We start from the raw sequence: 23,108 nt of genomic DNA, 5'->3' as shown, positions 1-23,108 counted from the left end.
ACTTTATTATGTGAGTCAGTTGTAGGCAGTTTCACAGAGCCTTGTGTAGGAAAATTGTATTATTCTGGGAAAGAGAGGAAAAGGGAAAGACTGAGTGGCTACAAAAACAGTTATACAATTTCTTAATGGAGCAAAGAGTATAAAACTATTATCCAGTTTTATAGAGAAGACTCCAGTGGAGCATAAAATGCTTTACAGACTTTTACACCATATGTCTCCACTAAACTTTTATTGAAATCTGATACAACAACACAAGAAATATTTCTGCAAAAATATACCCCCAATCTTCATAAGGAATCTGTGATTAAATAGGTTACAACAAAATTATCAAACTGGAATATTAATACGGGATCTTTTGTGATTTTATAACATGCAGGAATATATTAGAAACTTAAAATAGTATATAAAGTATCTGTAAGTGCAGACTGGCTGATAAAAGTAAGCTAGCTTACAGTTGAAACAGCAATGGTAATTACACACATCAACCAAATAAACACAGAAGTTCTTATTCCAGATGTTTCATTTTCACACCCATCTTCAGTTTGTTAACGTGTTTCTTTGGTAAAATGCGAACACATTTGTACGGTGCACACTCTTTGTTAGGCTCTGCCAAACAGCGCTCATCCTCTATACGCTTCTTTTAGGTCTGTCGTTCTGTCCGTCATTCTGTGGATCTCCCTAGAGAAAACACAGAACACATCATGTAAACATTCATCAGAAGCAATGCATCAGTGTTTAGGGGAATAAACACTATATAATGACTCACCAGGACAGAGAAGGCCCCAGAACGACCTGAGTTGCCTCTCTTAGGTGGGTCCAACTTCACCTGTCTCCTTGCTCGAATCACCTGCAAGTGAAATCCCAAACAGAGGAGAGTTTTTTTTTCCCAGCACCTTGAAAGAGATTACATTAAAAATTTTCCATTGCAGAAACTGAAAGGACATCGTCTGAGTGATTGCCTGATATCAAAAGGTCATTTTGAACAGATTGTAGCAGTGAATAGACCAAAGTGATCCAATAAAACCAAGTAAGATGGCCTTATAACTCTGCCTGCACATCCGGCTTCTTTGCCCCAGCTGTTTCCTCTGCTCGGGGGTTGCCATGGAGACTCACCTGTAGGGGGGTGGATGTCTTGTCGTTGCTAAGGAGGGAGAAGGAGCCGACGCGGGATTTACGCTTGTTCTTTTTCTTATTCGCAGCTTGAATCAAGTGTCGCCTGGACCTGTCAGCCTAAAAAAGCATAGACACAAGGATTAGTATGATACATACTGTACACACGTGTACTGCTGAGGTTGCCTTTGTAAAACAATTTTTTGTATACATTACATGATTGTATAGAAGCTGATTTCCTGCCAATAGAAGAAAAAGTAATCTCCCCATGGTAAGTGATAATTATAATAAAAATTCAGATTTTTTAACATTTCATAATAGTGACTATTTATGCCATAAATGGGACTTTTTCACTTAAATGACTTTTTATCATAATCAAGACTTTATCTTAATTTTGACCTTTAACTCATAATTAGGACTTTTTATCTGAAAATTACAACTTTATCTTAATTTCAACTTTTAATCGCACAATTATGACGTTTTATCTCATAATTTTGATTTTCAAACTCATAATTATGACCTTTTCCCCATGATTTAGACTTTTTATCTCATAATTTACTTTTTATCTCATTATTACGACATACTATGGAATTTTTTTCGTCTTGGTGGAAATGGGCTTCCATATGATTGTGTCCCTCTCAGTGCAGTAGAATTATAACAGATGTTCTTATATGGTACTAAAATGTGTTTTCTGTGGATCTCTTTTGTATTTCAGCACATTCCGATGATGCAGCATGACTAAAACTTCACTGGACCTTTGGCAGGAACAGCAGCCACCACTGTAAACCAGTCCCCACCTCCCACGCATTTGGCCTTTGCTCACTCTCAGAGCACCACTGTGTGACTAATAAGTGTGGTTTACCTGGATGAGAGTATTAGGGAAGCCTTTGACAGAGACGGCCCCAGGCACGCTGGAGTGGCTCTGGTGGGTGGGACCCCTGTGCTCCAACTGTCTCTTACGTCTGAACAAAACCTGCAAGGTAAGACAGTCACAACCACATCCACAACCACAGAGTGAAACAACAACTCCTGCATGTCTTTCTCTATGTGGTTACTGCATTGAACACTGAGTGAGTCTGTCCTCACTTTCAGTCGCCTTTTTCATTGGCAGTCAAACTCCAACATTAAGGGTAGGAAACTGCAAAATTATTATTGTGAGTGGCCCTTTCATTTCCTGCATTTCTCATTGATCCATGCGCAAACAAAATGCTGTTATTGATCTAATCGTTTCGAATAAATGGACTGTCACTTTGAGAAACATCAGGTTTCAGTTTGCCAATTAGGACTTTGTGGTGAATTTATAGCAGCGCCACAGGGCTTTGACTCCATCAGTGCTTTTCCCCCAAAGTTATATAAGTGTGGAAATAAAAATTTCCAGTATTGGATAATAACTTCCCACTCTTTCTCTTTTTCCATAAAAACAAAGACGACTACATTAGCGACAATATATTTGCCTTGCAATCACTTGCAAGGCCATTTAAAGTGCTTACAGTGATTGCTGTTGACCTACATTTGAATGACTGTTTTAGTTTTCATTGTGGGGGGCTCTATGGAATATTTAAGAATTCGCTGTGGCACAATTGCTGTGCAGTTGGGGGATAATTGCAGTATGCATATAGTATACAGTATCACTGCAGGGATTCACACATTGCTAGTTGAGGGACTTCAGTAACTTCTGTGTTTCCAGTTCCCTCAGCAGTTTTAAAAACTGCTTTGCTTCTGTGGTTTCACTGCTACATAGCTTTGTCACAATTACATCATGTCATTATTCATTTCCCTCTGTTGTTTGTTTCTGCCACATCTCTCTTGTGTCATAATTTCTTTCCCCTTATCTTACGCCCACTATACCATTCAGATGACTAAAAACTGGGGGATGACTTACAGAAAGATGGAAAGATTCTAAGATTTTTCCAAATTTGGTATAACAGAAGCAAATGGCAACTTTAGGAGTCCTGTCTTATCTTTCTTCATCCTATCTTAGGTTAGAAAATCTTAAATACTCACTTCCACATTGCACATAATTGAGCAAAAACAATGATAGACACTTGACTTCAACACAGAGGAATTAGTTTTTGGTAACATCTGTAGCGAAATCTAAAAGGTGTTCCACAGTTTGAACTAAAAGCAATAAAAGAGCAGGCATATATGCATTAAACACATAGTTAACAATAGCATTAGTTACTGTTAGCTAACACTACCATTAGCTACTGTTAGCAACTGCTAGCAAACACTACTGCTGATCAGTAAGTTAGCTTCTACTACAAGTGGAAAAATTAAAGTTAGGAGAGCTTAACAGTTTCTGGTTAACGGTTCAATTTGGGGAGTTTATTTATGGCTTTGTTAAGTTAGGATGGTTGTGTAATACAGTCTTTCTAAGTTGGATGGGAACACTGATATAGCAACTCTTAGAGTAAGAGTTAGAGGTTTTGGTACCATCAATAGAGAAATCCAAAGATTTTCTTTTTGGGAAATTTACAGTTACTCTGGAGATAAAAGAAAGAGCACCACTGTTAGCTACTTTTAGCATACACTAATGTTAGCTATTGTTAATATTTTGGGAAATTAAGATGCTTTTATAATACACATTTCCTATTTTTTAGCTAGGATAGGAACATTGATTTAAGAATTATTCATTTGGATTGCCTTTTTTCCTAAATCAGGTCCTAACCCTGGTAGCCAAACATTTAAAATCTGCAATTTAGACGCTTTCCGTAATAATTCCCCAGACTTTCTCAGAGTTAAACCTGCTCTGCACTGGAGCCCTCTCTCAGATGAGCTAAAGCATTCAGACTAAATCAAGAATCTTGAGTAGAACAGGAGGAGGAGGTGGCACATACCAGTCCTTCAGTTAAAGGTAGCGCCCTCTGCTGCTTCTGATCATCATACTGAAGAAGAGAAGGAAGAGAAGAGAAAGAATCAGTGCTGTTTTTATCTTTTTCAGCAAAAAACTGGATTGAAATTAAGAAAATATATATAAAAAATACAAATATGAATATTCTTAAGCAGCAGAAAAATTTAATACATCGCTTTCAGTACCATTAATGCATACTAGCTTGTGGATTCTTAATTATTTATGGACATGTGACCATTCAGTAATGGGGTCCTTTGGGCCAGACAAACTATTTCCTGTCTAACTAAATGCCACAACTTATGTTTTGACAAAACAAATAATTCTTTAAAACCCAAGTCACCAAACATGGCAGCAATTCTATCATCTTATGGTTGTTTTGTATGTGTGTGTGTGTGTGTGTGTGTGTGTGTGTGTGTGTGTGTAATTGTGTGTGTTTAGGATATTAATCAAATCTGAGCCTCCATCAAATTCTGCCTCAATCCATCTGTTTACTGCTGTTATGTGTAGCAGAGTCCCATAAATTACTCATTCAGTGTATTCCACTCCATTATAAACACAAGTGACCTTGGTGGGAAAAGGCAAAACACAAGTAAACTAAACCAAATGTAGCCTCCGAAAAGATGCTTCATTGGGTATTAGTTAGTTCTCACCACATATGAAGCTCAAAATTGCACATGCTGTAATTACAATACGAATAACTGCTGCAGAAAAGCACATATGTGGCACAAACTGGAACAGAATTCCCAATGAAAAGCCTTTCATGTGTGGGTGAAAATCCTCCTCTCTCCTGCAGCTGTCGAAGCCGTTGTCCAGATGAGGGCGATTACTTTGGACAGAACATGAGGACTGTCCACAGAAAAATGCTAACCACAAGTTTAAAGTATAACAGCCGCCCACCACATGAAAAGCCAAAAAGGGGGAGCTGAAAGATTTTGTTCCACAGAAGGGTGTATTTTTGGTGCGGTGGCTGCAAAAACCATTACAATGAGAGTTTGTTTCTGTTAGAAAAAAAAAAAAAAAAAAAATTATACGTCTCCACAGGTCAGGGTTGAGACTGTACACGTCTCCTGCCATCCTGAAGCACATTGACCACTATTATCGTCACAGCAGCCTCGTTGGAAGGAGTGAATTTACATTCCAGCAGAGTTACTGGCTTCCTCTGACCTGCGCTACTGTGTAAACACTGACCACACTGTCTCTGAGCAAAAACTAACTATAATGTAAAAATAACTGAAACTTAACTAAATATAACTTTATGTTAGTGTCTGGGCTGCCCCCAGAAATTAAGTTGGCTGAATTTGAAAAGACAAGTGGAAGAAATTTTGTCAAATCAAAAGTTTTTCTTGTCAAATAATACTGATAAGTTGTGCTTGAGAAAAATCTTATTAATATTTAATAAGATTTTAACTTAGAAGAACTTATGTTTGTAAGTTCTGAAGTGATCTAATAAATGCTAAGTAGGAAAATTTAAGTTTTATTAACTCAAATAAATAAAACTTGTGTATTAAGTCAATGAGAAAAGATAAGTTGATTACAGTAAATTCTTATGATTTTTAACAGTGTAAATCAGTATGATACCAGTCATTTCAACCTGAACTGAAAGTACAAAATGTTAAGGATTATTCAGATTCAGATGACTTTACTGTCCACTAAAGTCATATAAAATGGACATTTTTGGCACTGGCATATGGGACAACACACACTTTACACAGCAACACATACAATGATTTTACATTAAAGAGATAAAATCTTAAAATGGCAGTAATAAAAGTGATGAATGGATTGTTCTTCCACTGGCATGTAAGCTATCATATGAATCATCACAGTACAAAATACCCAGCAGTACTTCATAAATAAATAAATGTAAATTGAAGAAAGGGCACAATGAGCCTACTTAAACAGACACTTATTGTTAATGGTCACATATTTTCATGAATTATACTGATTGATGAGGTGCATCCTCATTACAGCTATGCCAAAAAACGTTGGTTGACAGAAGCCGATAAGTTAGAGACAGATTTTTAAGCTTTGTGGCTTCTGCCAAAGATTCTGACATAAATGTCTCAACTTTCTTACAAGTTCATTGTAATTTTTCAAATTTAAACACACTATTCTCTTAAAGTGAATATCAAATTGATTTTTTATGGCTGCTTGGATTACATAAAGTGTTTCTTGACGTTGAAAACGCTGATAATTCAGATTCTTTTCTCTTTCATTTGAGATGAGTGTTAGTTATTATGTAGTTTGCTTCGACAAACAGCATTTAAACAGACTCAAACAGGCTGCACTTACCCCTGCAGTGTCACACCAGCACAGCTGATGACTGATACCTAATGAACACCTTGGTTACCACTGTCCATCCCCTAACTATCACATCCATTAGAGGTGCGTCTCTTACCTGTCCGTCTGCGGTCTGTCCGCTGATACACAGCTCTCCCTGTGTTGCTCCTGAGCAGTCGAGGGCGTGTGACAGCAGGCTCGCCTGCAGGCAGAGCACACACAGCCAGATAGTAAACCCCATGATCCAGGCAGGAACTCGAGTGTTCCCAGCCCCTGTCAGCTCTCTGCTTTATACTCTCGGCTCTGCTAATGGGGAACAGATGCAGGGGAACGGGAGGCCATGCCAGCTTCACGCAGACAAACAGCCCACCACAAGCCTGTGCTATGCGCCAGCCAGTGGCCTGCGGTCCTGCAGAAACATGTCAGACATCTTGAGGGGCCTCCCCTTTAAAAAAATCTCCCCCCTACTCCACTAACCCTGCCCTAATAGGAGTATATGAAGGACATTTTCCACTTATGCCTGCACTGTAGCTCTGCCAAAGTGTGTGTGTGTGCGTAAATAAGAGAGAGCACAGAGAGAGTGGCGAGAGAGGGAGAGGGAGAGGAAAGTTGCGTTGTCAACCCTCTCTACATAACAAATGAAAAATTGGTGGTTTGGTTCTTGTAATGTCTCGAAGAAATGCTGCATTATGTGGTGAATTTGTCTGCTGGCTGACTGTAGATGAATCTCTTTCCTTGTGCTGTTTATACAGTTCTGCGCTGATCCAAACACTTCAGTGAGCCTTTTAGAATTACAGTAATTACTCCTCAGTAGACTTCTCAGTGGAATATACAGCACCTATCAACACTGTCACTCCATCTTCCAGCCTGCAGACTACTGTTGACTGAACACTGGCAGAGGAGATGAAATCACAATTGTCAGATGTGGATAAGATTCATGAAGAGTCTATTAGGCTATGGGTTAGAGAAACTACTCTTGATCGATTGGGGAATGAAAAAGCTAAACAAACAAGAAAGAAAGAAAGAAAGAAAGACAGAAAGAAAGAAACGTAGACTTAAGCTGCACCAACAAATATTAGCCTAATTTAATCTGAGATTAGAGTTTAGCAAAACTATGTGTAAAATAAATTCAAATTAAGCAGAACTCTATTAACAACTAAAAACTAAAGTCTGTTTAGTAAATTCAAGTTTATTAATGTACACCTGAAATTAAAAGAGTTTAATCAAATGAAGAGGCTTACTTACGCAACATAAAACAAAGAAATACAAAATCACAGAAATAAAGCTCGCTAGTTTGTTAACAAAACATTAGGCTACATTGTTGACTAGCTAGCTCAAAATGTTTTAAAATGTTACATTGTCTGCTAGATAGCTAAAAAGCTAAAAGCTAAAAAGGAATGTTTTTTTTGTTTTTTTTTAATTTGATCATTCTCAAACTGACACAGAGGCTGTCAGGAAGTTCTCAGGAGGTTCTCAAGAAGAGACATAATACGCAATGAACAATATGTCTGAAAAGATACATACTACAGTTTATTTATGCAAAAGTGTGTCGAACAATAGTCTACATTTTGAGTATGCAGTGCATCATATGTGAAAGAAAAAGTTAACAAAATATTACACTGTTTGCTACCTAGCTAAAATGTTAGTCCAGTTAGCATAAGCCTATTCATGATGGCTTATTTCTCTTCCATTGAGGAAAATCTGTCAGCCAAATTACTGGGGCAATATGACCAAATAATATAAGGTTTAAAAATGGACAAAAGTACAATTTAAAAAATAAATAAATAAAAATAAACTGCTTGCAGCTGCCAGGCTGTTATCTGACTGTTGTCATAAAACTCAACTGGATTTAGCCTGTTCCTTTTTTTACTCAAACCACCAAAAGAAGGCAGCTTTTTAAAGTTTTAAAGGTTTTAGGAGTAAAAACAACCTGCAGTTTGAAGAGAGTTTTAAATTTGATCTTTCTTTATTTTAATAAAGTTTCAAAGTATGGTTCAACATAATTTTAAGTTAATTTAATCTGTTTTTTAAAATGAATCCTTGTTGTTGTAACCAGAGTGCCATAGTGCTCATAATCTTCTCTTTAAATTGTACATGCATGTTTTACATTATCTGGGAGGCATGTTGTCGGGGCTTAATGCACCCCTGTGGAAGTTTATATGGGCTTTAAAACAGCTCACCATAAAGAATGCAACTCCTGATGGGGCGGGTTGCAGATGAATAGACACCCTGTCTCAAGGTGTATTACAGGATGGAAAGAGTGAGTGGGAGTGAGAGGGATGAAAATCAAGTCTTCAAGCCTCAGGCTCTGGGTCACAGAGGAATTGTCTCCCGCTGTGATTTGAGACACGTACGCCTGTGAAAATAATGGAAATTAAAGTTTCATTTCCGGTCAAAGACAAGCCCGTACGCCACTTTCCTGTCCTCTAGCATATCAGTGAAAGATTTAGCTTCTTACTCAGCAAACTTGAAAAAGATTGTGAAAGTATCTGTAATGTCTCTGACAATTTCCCAGTGAGTCACGGTGTGAGTGGGGAGAATGAAGAGATGGTTATTCATCTTCATCCACAGCTCCCATTCCCCACCCCACCCTCGTCTTTTTTTTTTTGAGATATGTTTGACACTGCGTAAGGACCACTGCAAACTTGTCCCTGGTGGTTCAGGAAGACCACTTGCTAGACAACCGCAAGCTAATGATGCGAATTGAGGAAGAGGAGACAAAAGGAAGCGGAGAGTGGAAAATGACCTCAAAACAGCAAACTATTGCTTTACTTGGCAGCCAATTCAAAATGGACACAAGCCTACCAGTGGCGAAAACATGTAAGACCAAGCAATAATTTCATTCCTACTGAGAATCTGTGCTTTAGTTTAGGAAAACATCAGATGACTTCTTGTAAGGCATGTCGAAATCATGTTACCAAGGTTACAAGTTTACATTAACCTCTCACAAACCACAATGCGACTATAATCACGGCAAGGGAGAGTTATTTCATACTCCAAACCCCCGTTATTCACTCAACACTTTCAAGTTTAGAGCAAGTTTTTAAAGCATCTCAGGGAGTTAACTGTAAGAAATTGCCATGCAGAGCCACTCTCAGTACTCTCCTCCCCTGCCTCCCTATGGGAAGTGTCATTCATCAGTGTCTCTGCTTTGAGCTGCTGTCAGTGTGTCTGGGGGGGGGGGGGGGGTGCTCTACAGCTAGCAGCTGTTGACCTTGTAATAAAGAAAAAAACTCTTTTTTTTTTTCACTGTACACTGTCTGCTCTGACCAGAGATGAGAAGACAGGTAATTTGTGGCACAAAAATACTTGTAGAAATGTGTTTGTGTCTGTGTGTGAGGGTAAAGCAACAAAGCTGTTTGGCAGCAGGATGAGAGATGAGAGAAAACAGGAAATGTGACTTAAGAAACAACATCTGGATCAGGAGACGTGACTCATAAAGTAATGGATGTTTTGGATTATGTAATTGAAACATCGACTCTTCGACTGCCCCGTTTGTTAAAGGGTTGGTTCACCCAAATTACAGAGAAACAGTTTCTCATGTAACTCTAATGGTATCTGTTCATGCAGATAGTTTTGGTTTTATTTGCCTAGGTTTTGAGATATCTGTCTCTGAAAATAATGCCTTTGGAGGTGAATGGAATTTTGTTTGTGGTACTGAAAGCATTGCAAAAAACATTTACAAAGTTCAACAGGATCATGTCTTTCCAGAAACATTATCCCTGTTACTCTGTATAATCCCCAGACCTCATTGTGAACCTCTGTTTCACAAGGACTATTTCTTTGGCAGAAAGTAACCGTTATTAAAACCACTGACATGGGCTAAGCCCTGTTTCTACCAAAACTACTGGGAAACTTTGATCCGAGGGACCACTATTCAAGGATCTACTTTTAGTCCTACAAACTTCTTTTCAAGAAACTAAAAGTGTTCGTTCAGCCCATTGTTGTCTGTGTTGAGACCACAGTCTAAAGACCTGTGACGATAAGGCAAGATAGGCCTCTAATGTATGAAAAAGTGACAGCTGTTTTTATACGTCATTTTTGCACATGACTATACAACAATGGAGGATCTGTAATGGAGGAATAACAGAGTAGCTGTCATATGCTTTCATCTTAATATATGTCAATGGTTCAGACAGAGAGTGGAGTGAAATTTGTCACACCAATGTCATCATTAACACCCAATGTACCAGCTGTATGTTAGCTGTATGCCACCTAATCTAGCACCAGTGTCTAGCCCAGCCTCTGTCTGAACTCCAGGTCCCTCTCTTATTTCCCTCTGGTCTCTCTCCTTTTCCCATCCTTCTACGGTTAAGAAGCAAATTCATGAAGTCCTGGGAAACACTCTGATTTTTTTTTTGTTAAAGTTAAAACCTTTTCAACCCACACAGATACACCTTCGGGACTATTTGTGTAGCTCTGGGGGAATTCACTTTCTAAAAGTCTAAGAAAATCTATCTTTATTTTGGAGACAACCATGTGTTCTCCCCCATCACATATAAAAGGATTGTGTTGGGTCTAAGCTCAGTGCTTTATAGAGCAATCCTTCTCTATAAAACTACCCTTTACACTTCTACATATGCATTGTATGTCCCTGTGAACACTAAAACAAATGACAGTCAGTGTGAGTGCGCATAATATCCTTCCAGATGACATAAACCACTGACACAACTGTCAATTAGCCTCCCTGTGCATCAAGGTGAAATTTGTCCTATTCAGGCCTCCATTTGGCAAACCAACCTCAGTCATGCTCCAAATAGCACCTTCCAGGCATGTCTCTGTGTTATTGTATGCATATGTTGTATGCGAGTGTGACAGATGAAGAGAGCTCCCATGTGTAGGAGGGGCAAATCACGAAGAGCATGTGTATACTAGATAATAGCCTCTATCTGAGAAATGAGAGACAGAAACTTATGTCTCCCCCTCCTCTTTGTACAGCTGGACAGGCTCATAGGTCTGATTGCAAATCGATACTCCTCTACAGCACATTGTCCTCTTCTCTTTTCTATGCGGCTGCTTTGGTAACAGCTTTGTGAAAGGTGCGAGGGAGAGAAAAGCAGTGAGGCTTTCAGTCCTCTCATGTGGAAACAGTAGAGGAAGCCAAGGACGCGGCTGAGGAAAACACACTATGGCTGTGCTGCAATTTGTGTGTTTGTCATTGAACAAAGAGGGATCACTGTCTGGCTGCTTACATTTTACTTTCCGTTTACGTGTCCTTGGCTGTTTGAGCATTCGCATACTCACACAAAGAAGCCCTCATTTGACTCAAAGTGAATCTTAAATATATCATCTGTTACCAACAGTATTTGTCTTTAATCTTAACATCTGTAGCCTGATGCCCCCCACTGATTACCCATATCACTGAATAAAAAAGGCACTCAGCGATCACAGGCCTCAAGGCCTCATTTTCCCACAACAGACAGGAGAAATACAGCTTCATAACAAATGCGGCCCTTTAGTTCAGTCTGAAGATCACCATAACTTAGCAATTCAGACATCAAAGCTCCCCAGAAGAGAAAACATTCATTCTATAGATAATCAATTAAATCCTATGTTGCTGTGGCTGGGAGCTCTGTGGAGACGTCACGACACAACACATACACATAAATATCTTATGTGGCTGTAAAATTGTGGTAAATTCCTCTGTTACTCCTTAAAAGCTAGAAGTGATGTTGAAACATTAATCCATGATAATATAACCTCTAAATGATTTTTTGAGGTTTTATATGACTGATAAAATATGACAGACAAAGAACCAGTGTGTATGATTTAGTGTCATCTAGCGCTGAATTTGGAAATTGCAGCCAACTGAATGTCTGAATATCTGAATACTCTCCTCTCACCCTCTAGTGTGTAGGAGAACCACTGATAGTATATAAAATAGTGTACACAGCCTCTGTGACATCACCCACAGGTTTCTGAAGAGCTGTTTTCAAGTTCACAGTGTGGTAACTCTGGCCTTCCCCATCTTGGCAGGGCTTGACTCAGCTAATTCTTGGCTAATCCAAAAATAGGCATAAAGTTGGAGCACGGGTGGAGCTGAGGCAGGCCAATGAAGCAGCTACCTAGTGGTTAGCCACCTGTGATGGCACCTACCTAGCCCATAACATTAACCTTTAATATAACTTAAACAGGTGAGTTATACACAAATTCACCATACAGGTGTTATGATGGGGGAGATTAGCTATAGAGATTGTTGTTTACCTCGCAAGGCAGCTGGATTTGCGAGATCATGAGAGAATTCATTTTGCCAGGCTTATCCATTTGAGTCTGCACCAAAAGTAGTGCAGCCAATCAGCGTCCAGAGAGAGACAACTGGCAGCCAAGGGCATGGTTTTCTGTGTGACAACAGTGAGAAGCATCCGTGAAAGCCTTGCACAAATTTAAGAACTTATTGAACTAACAAAACAAATGACAGTGATGTAACTCAGCTGTTTTTACTGATGGATTTGAATCAGTTCTATCCATGCAGAACATCATATAGGTCATTTTAATTAACCTTCCATTTGCATACAAATAACACGACTTAACACTTTTAAATTATATGCAGCACATACACTTAAGTCCAATATTTGGGTGCAGGTGATATTCTGATCCTCCCCTTTAACTTGTGTGGAGAGCAGGGACCTCATTAACCACATATAAGTTGTTATTTATAAAACCTCACTTTGATGTGGAAATTATTGTATCTCTAAGCAAACTCTTGACTTGACATAAGTGATTTTCTTGCTGTTATGTCAGAGTCTTGCAGTTTCAGATGGACAGGCCCCCAAGCCTGTGGTGAACTTTGCTTTATGAACAATGAGATAGGAATTATCACTTAAGGGTGTGATGAATTAATTGCAACACACTCCCAAACTATGTGTTTTTTTTAAATGAACTCATTATTTAGGCCACTGAATAATTCATGTCGCCTGGCTTCAGTCTCCTTTACCAACCGCATGATCTCTTCTTCAAAAACGTTTGCTTGCTTTTCTCTTACACTGATTATACTGAAAATCACTGATTACAAGACAGATGGTGTTAATCCTAAATTAAATTGACATTTATAGATCACAGGTGTGTAAGTTTCAAATAGCCTTCTTAAAACCTATGTAATCAAGTTGTTTTTTATGCTGAGTATCTTTTATGAATTGAACACCATCGGAAATTCTCACGGTTTATACCATCTCATCTGACAGTGGGAAAGAATGGTGAATTTTCTGCAACCAAAATTGGACTTTGGTGTATGCACTACGAGTGCTGCCAAAGTCTAAACTTGTGTTATTTGTGATTTGAGATGCAGATAGAAGATAGTGGTCTGTTTTAATAGAACATCCTTTTTGATCTGAGCTTACTTACCACCATTGCAGCTGCTGATAGCTTTTCCATTCAGATGAGGCATCTACTAAAAGCCATAATCCAGACAGGTTTCACTCTACAGTCTGATGTTCTGTCAGCTCAGGCTTGTTCATCTCTCACAGAGCTGAGATGTATCAACATTTCTTTGAGTTCTTTATTATGTTAAAATCTCAAGAACATGTTGAGTGAATTTCTCTTCTCGACACAAATGTCCACTTGGACTCAAGGATGAACTGATTAAATTTTAGTGATCAAAGGTCAGTGTAACCTCGTGTCCATCCCACTCTTGTGAACACTATCTCAGAAACGCTTGGAGGGAATTTCTTCAAACTTGGTGCCAAAAATCCACTTAGGATAGGATGAACTGCTTAGATTTGGGTGGTCAAAGGTCACTGCGACACAAAACACATATTTGCCCATAACTCAAGACAAAATGTCACACAAATGTCTAATGGGATTTTAGGCGTGCTGGAGAGATACTACTTAATGTAACTAGTTATACATAATTAAATTAAAAAAAATAAATGGAATTGTAATCCTTTGTAGTTACTGAGAAAAATATGTAATTAAATTGCAGTTACTGAGAAAAATGTTGGTGATTGTAAAAGGGTTACATCCAGATATTCTTTTTGGGTTGCCTGGCAAAGATCTGCATTGAGTGAACTCCTCTTGTTTTGACTGCAAAGTGAAAATTACAAAAGGGAAACATCTGTCTTGTCATCAATCTCAGCTGCAACATATCTGCATGGTTAATTGAACCACTGAAAACCATATGGCAATTTAAGAAAATCAGCATGGAATCAGAAGAGCTGAGTAGCTGAAAGTAAATCACAACAATTCATTGCAGAATAACTCTCCATGACGTAGTTTGTATAAAAGTGTCCATTTGTGGATTAAACTAAAAGGATTTCCTATATACAAGTGTCTTTGACAAGACAAAAGACACCCACGCCATACATGGTCATAGTGATATTGTATTCCATCTTTATGGAGGCAGTGACATGGCAAAGTGCTAATTAAACCCAACTTGTCTGGTTATTATCACAGCATACTGGCCCATTGTTCATTCAGCCAGAATACTAAACACGATATCATGAGAGAGTGTCAGGCGTAGTGTGGGTCGTGCCCTCTCACTGTTTCTCATTTATATCCCATCCTCTCTCCGCTCTGGTTACCATGGCAGCAAGGAGTTGGATTCAAACAATGCCACTGAGGGTTGAAGCCTTTGACGAGAGGAGAGAGCCGACCGTATCAGGGTGAGACAAGGTGTGGACAGGCTCAGTCTGACATGTGTGCTGCTGTACCGCTCCCTCCAGCTGCAGCCGCACATTCATTATCATAACCAGAGTACAGCTAATGTCTTTGTCTATTTTTATTGGGAGAGTATGGATGTGTTGTTCAGACAGGGACTGAAGTTCTCTTTGAACATGTTGAGTGAATTGATTCTGAAATTAGATTATTTCACCGTGGAGAGCCCACTAACAGGCCCTTTTTGCTTTTAAAAACTGATTGTCTGGCTTTTTGTCCAATACCACGTCAGATAGTTTTGTGCTGAAGGCAGGACTTCATTTTGTCTGCTACTTTATCTGCATACAAAAAAACTTGTAAATTCTATGGTCCATGTTAATCAGCAACAAATTAACTCACTCCCCAGAGTGGGAGAGTAATTGTGATAGCAATTAGCTATCTTAAGATTTGACTATGCTGCTTTTGCACAGAGCAAAAAGAGCGGGACTTAAGAAGGATCAACTCCCTGTTGGTTCATCACTACAAGTGATCCCTTTCAAATTACACGTGGCATTTTCATCCATTGTTAATATCAAAATATTGGTGACTGCAGTTTTAATTTGTGGCATTGTTTAACTGGTACCAGTGTGCTTTGTGCTCGCTAATGGACTTGTGGAAAGTAGTGGTTATGTATCTCTGAATTAAAAGATAAAATGAGTTACAGGCCATTTCTTTAATTCATGTACACTTCTTCAGATATGTGGGTGCTGCTGTGATCATAGTCTGGTGCTCATTTTCTGGTGGTATGTGTGAACAAGTTTTGCTAAATCACAGAGCTGTTTCAGAAATATCTCACAGAACTGGGTGGCTAGCAACAAAAACACCTCTTTTGTAAACAGCTGCAGCTAAACTTGGCTGGAGAAAACTATTGGCAAGCGAACCGGGAAGTGGAGTGGCTGGCAAATTTACTCTCACTCATCCACATTTGTGAAATAAACACAGGAAAGGAGGGGGCTTAGCAGGCTTCTGTGCTGTGTGACTAATATAGTCTGGAAGGAGATTGACCAGACAGTCAATATGTTGTGGTTTCTAAACACTGGAAGGGAAAAGAATTAGTTAGGGGCTATTGGAGGGTAAAAGGAACGTCTTCAAGTATGAATGCTAATGTAGAAGGCTTTGCACTGTACATGAAAAACAGTCAAATGGGATTAGGTCAGAAAACAGAACAATAACACTCATACTCAAAGAACCCTCAGGCTAGTGTTCCCCATAGGAATATCTGGTCTTCTGTTGTCCACACACTTAAAGGGATAGTTTGGCGCATTTGGTGTGGTGTTGTCAGAGGTGCCTATCAATAGTCAGTGTATTAACTACAGTACTGTAGATGCTGGTCAACATGCCCCCAGTTTGGAGAAGCAGAGGGAGGCACAACATGGAAGCTAAGCAATGTACTGCTGTGGACAGGGTCAGTTGTAAATGGTATACTATATTTAGAATATTTTCACCACTTTACTTTGCTGTCAGATAATGAGAAACTGCAGTCATATGAGCCACATTTCGCTGGCTCCTGTCACGGGACTTGCTGTTCTACTGCTGCCTCGCTCTGTTAGTTTGCTTGTGTGACTTTGATGATTATGAACTATCCTTTGAAAACACCAAAGTCACACAGTAACACAAACAAACTTTACAGATCGAGGCAGCAGTAGAACAGCAACTCACGTGGATTGTGAAGTGAAATGACTGATTTCACTTATGGAGTTTGGTTGGTTTGGAGAGAGTGATATTTGGCTTATATAACAGTGGTTTCCCATCGGAAAAGTAAAAGTAAAATATTATACTTTGGTGGAAATATTCTAAATATAGCACACTTTTAAACTGTTGATTTTGTTTGAATGGAATTTTTCAAATCCTGTTTTTAGGACTTAATTGCGTGGCTTCCATGATGGTACTCATCTCTGCTTCTCCACCATCAACTGTAGCTAATACACTGACTATGTATAAATACCTCATGCAACCTTGCATCATATAATCTGAACTATCCCTTTAACTTTTTATAACCTGTCATGTTTATGCATTGTGTTTTTGTTCTCGTATTTTCCCTTAAATGCAAATCAGTGTTAATGAACATCTGCTCTAAAGTTATTTTGCAGCACCTGAGCAAACTGGCTTCATCCAGTACTAACAGCCATCGCTGTGTGTATACTGTAGCATATCCAGGGGGAAGGCAGTTGTTTTCTATTACGAGTGTGATTTTCCTCAGCTCCTGCTTTAACTCATTACTCAACCCAGAGGACAATCAGCTCTTGTTTATTAGCTGTAACAGGGGAAATGGCATCATGACTCCCTCTGCCAGTGAAGCCCTGTCTACCCCTGGGGGGATTTCTGAAAACACATTTATCGAAAAATGACAAAACACAAATCCATCTGTCTATTCATCAGATGTAAAATATTAAATGTTAAACAAGCTTCTCTTTTTTCGTCCTCCAGTGAAATGAAATACCATTTCTTCCCTTTACTCCACACTGTGAATAAATGCACAATGCATGGAGTGACTCACTGTGTTTGTTTGGTGTTTGTGATGCTTTGTTTCCAACACTGGAATGGCCACTTATGGGCAATTAGTCATGCTGAGTAGGCAGAGGCTTCACCTCCACTTCGTCGCTGACAAACACAAGAAAATGTATGTTTAAATGGAATAAGCTGAGGGACTTCAGACTGAACAATCCAACAGTAGTGAGGTGGGAAATGTTTTGCTCATCTTGACGTCCGTGGACAGACAGCAGAGGACTTAGCACACACTTTACTGTTTGAATAAAAGCAGCTGCTTTAATCCAAAATCAATACTCTGACCCAGAGGTCTGTGGTGTCTCAGGCCTTTTATACTTTCATAGCAATTACAACAAATCATGTATTTTACTAATTGTTTTCCATTAAATGAGTTATAAGTGAATAAGCTTTATGGACTTGTTAACATGTGCTTTGTAGCAATTTGCATTTTACAAGGTAATAATAAATAATTCTACTCAAGAGAGTTCAGTCTTTGCTGATGGAAATTATGCTCTTTATGGTTTAATATATGCATGTGAACATATTTACAGCACATGCTTATGCACCATTATGCATTCAAATGTGTTTTTTTTTTCAGGTCAGACTCTAGAATTATCTTACGTTAAAGGTGAATCATGTACTTTTCATAGTGAGAGGTATGAGAAATTATATGTCTGGATTGTCTGAATGATGTGGCCCATGAACGTGACAAATCCTGCATTCATGTGGCGAGAATGATCAGAAAAAATAGTTCCTGGTGGGGAAAATTCAAGTAAATGGCCCCTCAAGTCAGAATAGTTGGGAAAGTCTGAGTTGTTGGTGGACAAAAGTCTGATTGATTATTTTTTATTAAAGGAGGCATATGTAGCAATTGTGAGTCCAAAAATGAGTGCAGCAGTCCAAATGGCGAGTTGGAGCCATAAGCAATATATTAAATAAGGCAAATCCCTATTTAATATATCGTCTATGGTTGAAGCGAGTTCACCCCGCCTCCACCTCTCCAGGCTTGAGGATGCTCAGGCAGGCTGCAGGACACTGCAGGAGCAAAACTCGTGCAAAACTGTAATTTGACAATAACAAGCAACGACAAGTCCTGTACTGTAAGTTTATCAGTTATTTATAAAGGTAAATTGTCTGTCAGTGTACAGCCAAGCCCGTTATTCTGAAAAGAAAAGCTCACTGTGCCGAAAATACACACTCTGGAGTCTGAGTTCAGTGACTGCCTGCCAGACTCCATTAACATGTAGCTCAATTTAACCATTATAAACATCTACTCCTCCTAAAAGGTTTCTTTGATTTCTTACAACTCATAAACATACACTTACTCATTTAAACGAACAGTCTGCATTAATTTGAACTCTAATTAACATGAACTGGGCATATTAAAACAGTTATTCCCGACACTGCGGCTGTAGCGCTGTCAGAGAAGCGAGTATTTCAACTTAATCTCTGATAACATATCATTTTATGATAAATTACAGTAACCATATTACAGATTTCTCCTTTAATTCACATTTTGCATATACATTTTTGCTCACATGTAATTTGTAAAATGGTATTAAGTTGTAATAGTTAGCTGATGTCCATCTAGAGTGCTCTAGATTGATTAGAAAAGTCATTTATTAGCTTTAACCCTGATAACAAGTCGGTACTGGTGCAGCAACAAGTTTGGGACAAAATCACTTTGTAATATGAAGCTTCAGACTGTTTCAGAATACTTGAAATGCAACATGTATCTACGCTGGGATGCTAGTTTCAGCTGACCCATCATCTAGATCCTAAAAGAAGTACAACAGCCCTACCTGTCGGAAGAACTGTCCAACTTGGGAAAAGGATCCACTGAAGGAGCATGTGAATGCAACATTAATCTACTAGCATCTGCCTCTGCCATCTGCCAGTTGTTGAATTTTAAACAGGTAAGATAATCCTATTGGTTGATGGCATATTGTCTGTCAGGAGTGATTACACGCCCACTACCTCAGTTTTGAAAAGCTTCCTCTGAGTCAACAGGAGCCACTGTTACCAGGTGGAGACAGAAGAAGGCTTATGCGTGTGGGTCAATATAGGTCATGGATCACTGAAGAGTGACTGGATGTTTGGCTTTGCAGGTGCAAAATACCCTGTTAGGTAAGTGCATCTGACACACCTGCTGCTTCACTGAACACAGACGTCACTGCATTTTTATTACAGGAATGTGATCGCTGAGAATGTTCAACAGTTACATAGGTTTGATAAGTTTTTTCTTAATCGCAAAGGCACTTTGGAAGGAAGTTTATAGTATTTTTTACCGGCTTGTTATTTTTACCCAATTAATTGCAGTGAACTGGAGCATTCAATCATCCAAGACTGACAAGCAACAGCGCCGGAGTGGGCACAAGAACCAGAGCCGACATGTGGACATGCAACTGGCTCATTACTCTCTCAGTGAATACTGCCGGATCTGGATCCGAGACAGATGGAGGCTAGTTTGACGACAGTGAATACAGTATTGAGGTAATTTACAGCAGCCACAACCAGGACCCTGACTCTGGGGACAAAAAGACAAGGAAACAGGAGAGGTGTGAAGCAGGAGAAGAGCAACAGGAAGGTCGAACATGAGTTAGTGCCCAACTCCAGAGGCCTCAGCAGGAGTTATAGTAGGGTCAGCACCAAGGTGCCAGGAGCCAAAACAAGAAAACCACCTCGGTATTGTTGGACTGAGGGCAGACTGAACTATACTATTGCAGCTTGCGGTACAAAGTGGTATTACAAGACAGGATGGCTGAAGCTTAGTGATTAGCATGCTAACTTCAGCAGATAGCTCTGCAATACAATACATAGATGTCCTTAACATATTGTCAAAAGGTTATTTCTTCACATTCTCTTGATAATTTCAGTTAATTTTTGAACGTTTTAAACTAAAATTCATATTGTTCTTTTAACATTTGCTTTGTCTACAAATCCATTTAGAAATTTAAAAGAATCACTATAGTTGAAGTGCATGGTAACATGCTGAGTGAATGGTATACCTCTACCATATCAACGCATTTTGGACAGGAACCCACAACTCCTTTCATTTTGATAACACTCTAAATTTTGTCCTTTTTGGTTCATGCTCAGTATTCAAAAGCATGCACCAAATTTTTGTCATATTTCTGGGTTTTGGCTGTTTACGGTCCATATAAAGAAAATCATGGATTCAACCTTTCAGTACATTCAATTATGACAATAACTCACAGAGCACCAGAGTGGCAGCTTTTACTTTGGAGGCCCCCTGGTGGCTGAGGTTAGCGCTTGCTTTGTCATTACTTCGTCCAATGGGTACACATTTGACTGATTGGTGTTTTCCGCCTGCATGCAGTTACAGTAATAGTGCAAATTGTTGCCTTTCCAAAAGAATCACTGTTACATGTTTTCCAGGCAAAACATCCATGAATCAACTCTTACTGACTGCTAACATACAGTTATATGATTCATTGACCGTTTATATGGTTTTTGAAGGCTGACATTTGGTTGAAGGACAAGATCATATAGTGTGCAGTGAAGCCCTCAGAGAAAAGGGACCTCAAATTGGCAACAATCAGGCGGCGGAGCTATAATCTGTCTCCAAACACACAATGTCACAGCAGACAACAACGCCACACTGTAACACCAGCATGTGACACGGATAGAAGGACCAGCATACTTTGCTCTCCTTAGTCACTCTAAATATTTCATTTTAGCAATCATGACTCCCCTGGCACACTTTGAGGACTCCCAGGCTCGTAAAATCTGTCACACATTGTTGATACATGTTAAGGCACGCCACACTGACCCGATGATTGCATTTTCACACGGCAGTTACTGAGGACAACTGCATGAATATTCCCTCTGTTCCCACCAGCGATCCTGTTTAAAGTGTGCAAATGCACATGCTCTCTTGTAAGTAAATCCTCCAGGTAGAAATGTAAACAATACCAGCAGTATGCAGCTCTACAGATGTAAATGTAGGGAATGACTCAGCTTCAGAGCGTAAACACCAGTATTACGGGAGCATGAAGCCTTTAATACGCTTTACTCGAAGATATATGTGACCAGCAGTTGCCTTAAGGTTGCAGAAATGTGCTTGTGACCAGAGGATTACTCATGTAAAACCCTAAGATGACCCTCACTCTACACTGGAAGTACTTAGTGACCTACAATAGAAGACTGGGACTGTACTGGGAGTGTAAGTGCTCAGAAAAGTTGGTCCTTTTTCTATCCTGTCATAGTGACATTTCCTCTCCTCCTGCTCACCTAATTAAAGGCAGAATTCATCCAAAAATCAAAAATCCATATTTTTCCTCTTACCTGTAGGCAGTAGGTAATTTGAGTCAGGATGACGGGGAACACCATCCCTTTTTTTAACAAACCGAAACCAAAAGGCATCTTCTTTGTTGACCTGCCATCTCCCCCTCTAGTAGCAGAGAGAGTGCAGAGGGCTGTTTAGTTAAATTAGTTAGTCTAGCCTGATTCATTGATCCTTTATCTGACAGAAGGTTTGTGCACAAAAGTACATTTGAAAAACCTCAACACTCCACTCAACAGTGGCTCATTCAACTCACCTACACCTGCCAACCGTATCACCATGCTAGCCAGCTCAGTGGTGCTAATGTGAGCCTGGTATTATGGCTGGTATTATGCTTTCCGTGTCTGAGAGGGTTGGCTGGGTTCCATGTTACAGAAATTTTCTGCCCATTTGTTGTGACCATGCAGAGTCCTGTGTGGACATTTCCATGCAGCCTCTACAGATGCCAATCTTCTGATCATGTGTGGAGCACGTCCTCCAAACCGACTCTAGAAAGTAGTCTAAACAGAACAAATACGTGTCCACGGAGTCCACAGATATTTGGGTACGTGTCTGTTCAGGACTTTAATGGAGGTCTTACATGAGTACAAGGCTCTTGTTCATTTTCAGTTTTGTCGTGAACTGTCCCTGCATCGTCAAAGTGTCACTTTTGTGTTTCCTCTACCCTGCTTTTATAGCAGTGCTACATACCAGCCCATGTGGTTATAACTCGGCGTGATCGTTTCCCTGCTTTAACTAAATCTCGCAGACAAAGCAAGTAAAACATGCAGTTTAACAGGCCAGACATTATGTTATTTAAATCTCCAAGCAATGAGTACTGAACCATGATAATCACACTCATTTTAAAGTGCACCACTGAACATCCGCTACACGGTTATACTTGCTCCAGTTAGAGATTTGAATAATCCCTGCCTGTGACCTTCTAGAAATAATTACCTCATATACACATGGTTAATTTTAGCCAGAACAGCACAGTATAGTACATACACTAGAATTACATACAATTTCTATTAATATGCATTTTAGCTGAAAAATTGTCCCATTTATCTCTAAAAGATGAGCTTTAGAAAAGTGACATATCTTCAGTTTAGAAAATGAAAAATGTCTCAGCCTCTATTTGAGGTTTGTAACCCAAATACCTACTTCTATTCAGGTCTTGGATTGTACCAGAGTCAAGAGGCATGGGGCTGACAGGGATAACTACACATAAACAAGTAAAAATTCCAACAGAACGTACTGTAACTGATCGATATGTAAGTCTTTATTGTGCAAGAATTTCACACTTCTGTGAATATACCAACATGACCTGCATGCTCTCTATTTGCTGTACATTTACTGGTTGTATTATCTGTGTACATATTGAAACTCTGATATGATACAAATACCTAAGATTACAGAGATATTTGCCCATACAACGGCACTGTGACTGATTCTATACCGCATATC

At 39.3% G+C, this 23,108-nt stretch overlaps 1 protein-coding gene across 1 annotated transcript; it reads right to left on the bottom strand.

Annotated features, from left to right (window-relative positions):
- Positions 1-214: 214 nt before the first annotated feature.
- Positions 215-6,700, bottom strand: LOC146307449 (uncharacterized). The gene is made up of 6 exons (XM_084710349.1): positions 6,360-6,700; positions 3,948-3,995; positions 1,973-2,083; positions 1,114-1,230; positions 767-847; positions 215-678 (listed from the first exon to the last, which is right to left on the bottom strand). The coding sequence occupies exons 1-6, from the start codon at positions 6,480-6,482 to the stop codon at positions 628-630; spliced, it is 531 nt and encodes a 176-aa protein (XP_084566475.1). The 5' UTR covers positions 6,483-6,700; the 3' UTR covers positions 215-627.
- Positions 6,701-23,108: the final 16,408 nt, after the last annotated feature.

The sequence above is a fragment of the Lutjanus erythropterus genome, chromosome 21, assembly GCF_056507025.1.
Source record: "Lutjanus erythropterus isolate fLutEry1 chromosome 21, fLutEry1.hap2, whole genome shotgun sequence".
In the NCBI taxonomy this organism is placed as follows: domain Eukaryota; kingdom Metazoa; phylum Chordata; class Actinopteri; order Lutjaniformes; family Lutjanidae; genus Lutjanus; species Lutjanus erythropterus.
Note: the sequence above shows the minus strand (reverse complement) of the source record. Positions and strands in the feature narration are given on the sequence as shown.

Coding starts and splice junctions, on each gene's coding strand:
- LOC146307449 (XM_084710349.1), bottom strand. CDS start 6,482: ATGGGGTTTACTATCTGGCTGTGTGTGCTCTGCCTGCAGGCGAGCCTG. Junction 848..1,113: donor AGACATCCACCCCCCTACAG/GTGAGTCTCCAT, acceptor TTTCACTTGCAG/GTGATTCGAGCAAGGAGACA. Junction 679..766: donor CTGGGGCCTTCTCTGTCCTG/GTGAGTCATTAT, acceptor TGTTTTCTCTAG/GGAGATCCACAGAATGACGG.